The 2,460-nt window shown below is 29.1% G+C and overlaps 1 protein-coding gene across 3 annotated transcripts in view; it reads left to right on the top strand.

The window, feature by feature from the left end:
- Positions 1 to 1,408: 1,408 nt before the first annotated feature.
- The window catches only part of LOC110457519 (ATP-binding cassette sub-family A member 1-like), an 86,160-nt gene continuing 85,108 nt past the window's right edge, over positions 1,409 to 2,460 (top strand). For all 3 annotated transcript variants that reach the window (XM_021508839.1, XM_021508841.1, XM_021508840.1), the window contains exons 1-2: positions 1,409 to 1,521; positions 1,808 to 2,008. In XM_021508839.1, coding sequence (XP_021364514.1) covers positions 1,498 to 1,521; positions 1,808 to 2,008 — 225 coding nt within the window. In that variant the 5' untranslated portion in view covers positions 1,409 to 1,497. The remainder of the gene's footprint in view (positions 1,522 to 1,807; positions 2,009 to 2,460) is intronic.

Raw genomic sequence — 2,460 nt, 5'->3', positions numbered from 1 at the left:
ACAGTGAGTAATACGTTATTACAGTAAGTAATATACACTATAACAGTGAGTAATACGTTATTACAGTAATAAAGTGATAATACACTATTACAGTGAGTAATAAGTTATTACAGTAAGTAATATACACTATAACAGTGAGTAATACGTTATTACAGTAATAAAGTAATTATACACTATAACAGTGAGTAATACGTTATTACAGTAATAAAGTAATAATACACTATAACAGTGAGTAATACGTTATTACAGTAAGTAATATGCTTTTACAGTAAGTAATAATACACTATTACAGTTAGTAATATGCTATAACAGTAAGTACACTATAACAGTGAGTAATACGTTATTACAGTAAGTAATAATACACTATAACAGTGAGTAATATGTTATTACAGTAATAAAGTAATAATACACTATTACAGTGAGTAATATGTTATTACAGTAATAAAGAAATAATACACTATAACAGTGAGTAATACGTTATTACAGTAAGTAATATACACTATAACAGTGAGTAATACGTTATTACAGTAAGTAATATGCTTTTACAGTAAGTAATATACACTATAACAGTGAGTAATATGTTATTACAGTAAGTAATATACACTATAACAGTGAGTAATACATTATTACAGTAAGTAATATGCTTTTACAGTAAGTAATAATACACTATTACAGTTAGTAATATGCTATAACAGTAAGTAATAATACACTTTAACAGTTAGTAATACATTATAACAGTAAGTAATACATTATACCAGTAAGTAATCATAACCTCTAACAGTGAGTTATACCCTATTACAGTAAGTAATAATACACTATTACAGTAAGTAATAATACAATTTTACAGTAAGTAATAATACACTATTACAGTAAGTAATTCACTATTAAAGTAATAAAGTAATAATACACTATTACAGTAAGTAATTCGTTATTACAGTAAGTAATTTGTTATTACAGTAAGTAATAATACACTATTACAGTAAGTAATTTGTTATTACAGTAAGTAATAATACACTATTACAGTAAGTAATTTGTTATTACAGTAAGTAATTTGTTATTACAGTAAGTAATAATACACTATTACAGTAAGTAATTTGTTATTACAGTAAGTAATAATACACTATAACAGTAAGTAAAACATGATTACAGTAAGTAAAGATACACTATAACTTAGTAATATGCTATTACAGTAAATAATATGCTATAGCAGTAAGTAATAATACACTATTACATTAAGTAAAAATACACTATAACTGAGTAATATGCTATTACAGTAAGTCATAGTACACTATTACAGTAAGTAATATACAGAAAAAGCAGTCTTACATCAGCTAAAAATGTTCTGGAATAGCACTTCAAATTAAGATTATTGTAATAATACTTTTTTATTTTAACTTTTTAGAAACTGTTTTGAGTTTTGATGAAATTTTGGCCAATGACCCAGAGACTTTGAAGCTGTGGACCATTTTAAAGACACCAGGAGTACTAGAAATATTGATGTTTTCTGGAAACTCGCCAAAGGTGAAATATATTATAAAGCATACATTCATAAAATAAATTTGGACTTTTTGGATTTATTGTCACTTTGGAGATTTTTACTAGAAAAGTCCCTGACAGTCTGAAGTGTTGGTAATCAATCCTACCACAACCATATATGTGTTGTCTAATGCTATCACAAGATTTAGTACTGTGGGGAAAAGTAACTAGATTGTAGGAAACGGAATGTGATAAATAGTTTACAGTTTGGTTAAGCTTTGTAACCTTTAACCTCTTTCAACTCGTTCTCACTTTTTCTGTACATTTGTAGTTTTCTCAGCTGCTGATGACGGACAATGTGACTGCAATACTTATAACTGTATGTGATCCAGCCACCAACTTGACTTCCTTCATCACGGTGCCCAGCGGTGTACAGATTGACCTCAGTCAGCTCCAGACTGATTTCTGCCAAGTCAAGTTTGACAAGCTGGAAGAGGAGTTCATGGAGGAAATCATGGCAGTTATCAATAAGGTAAGTTTAGTGTTAGGGAATTACTTTGTGAGGGTGTTTTTGTTGTGAAAGCTTTAAATACATGTTTTTTTCTGCTTCTATTTCTTTTCTTGACCTCAACTAAATACAGAAACCATTTATAATGACGGAGAAAGAGTTACAATACACTAACACACAAAAGGATTAGTTGACTTATTGTTCCTCAAGTATGTAGACCTGCTTTCTTATGTTGCTATGGATATGTGGTTCAATAATGTTCAAATTATGTATGTTTTGTAAGAACTGATACACCCATTTAGCATGGTATAAAAATAAAAACAATCACAAAAAGTTCATAGTGGTGTTAGTCTACCACAAGATAAAAGCATTCCATCAAAAGATCACCTAGTGACAGTGAGTGACAGTGAGTGACATCTAGTGACAGTGAGTGACATCTAGTGACAGTGAGTGACATCTAGTGACAGTGAGTGACA

The sequence above is a fragment of the Mizuhopecten yessoensis genome, unplaced genomic scaffold, assembly GCF_002113885.1.
Source record: "Mizuhopecten yessoensis strain PY_sf001 unplaced genomic scaffold, ASM211388v2 scaffold9173, whole genome shotgun sequence".
Classification (NCBI taxonomy): Eukaryota; Metazoa; Mollusca; class Bivalvia; order Pectinida; family Pectinidae; genus Mizuhopecten; species Mizuhopecten yessoensis.
This window is presented reverse-complemented; position numbering and strand designations above follow the sequence as displayed.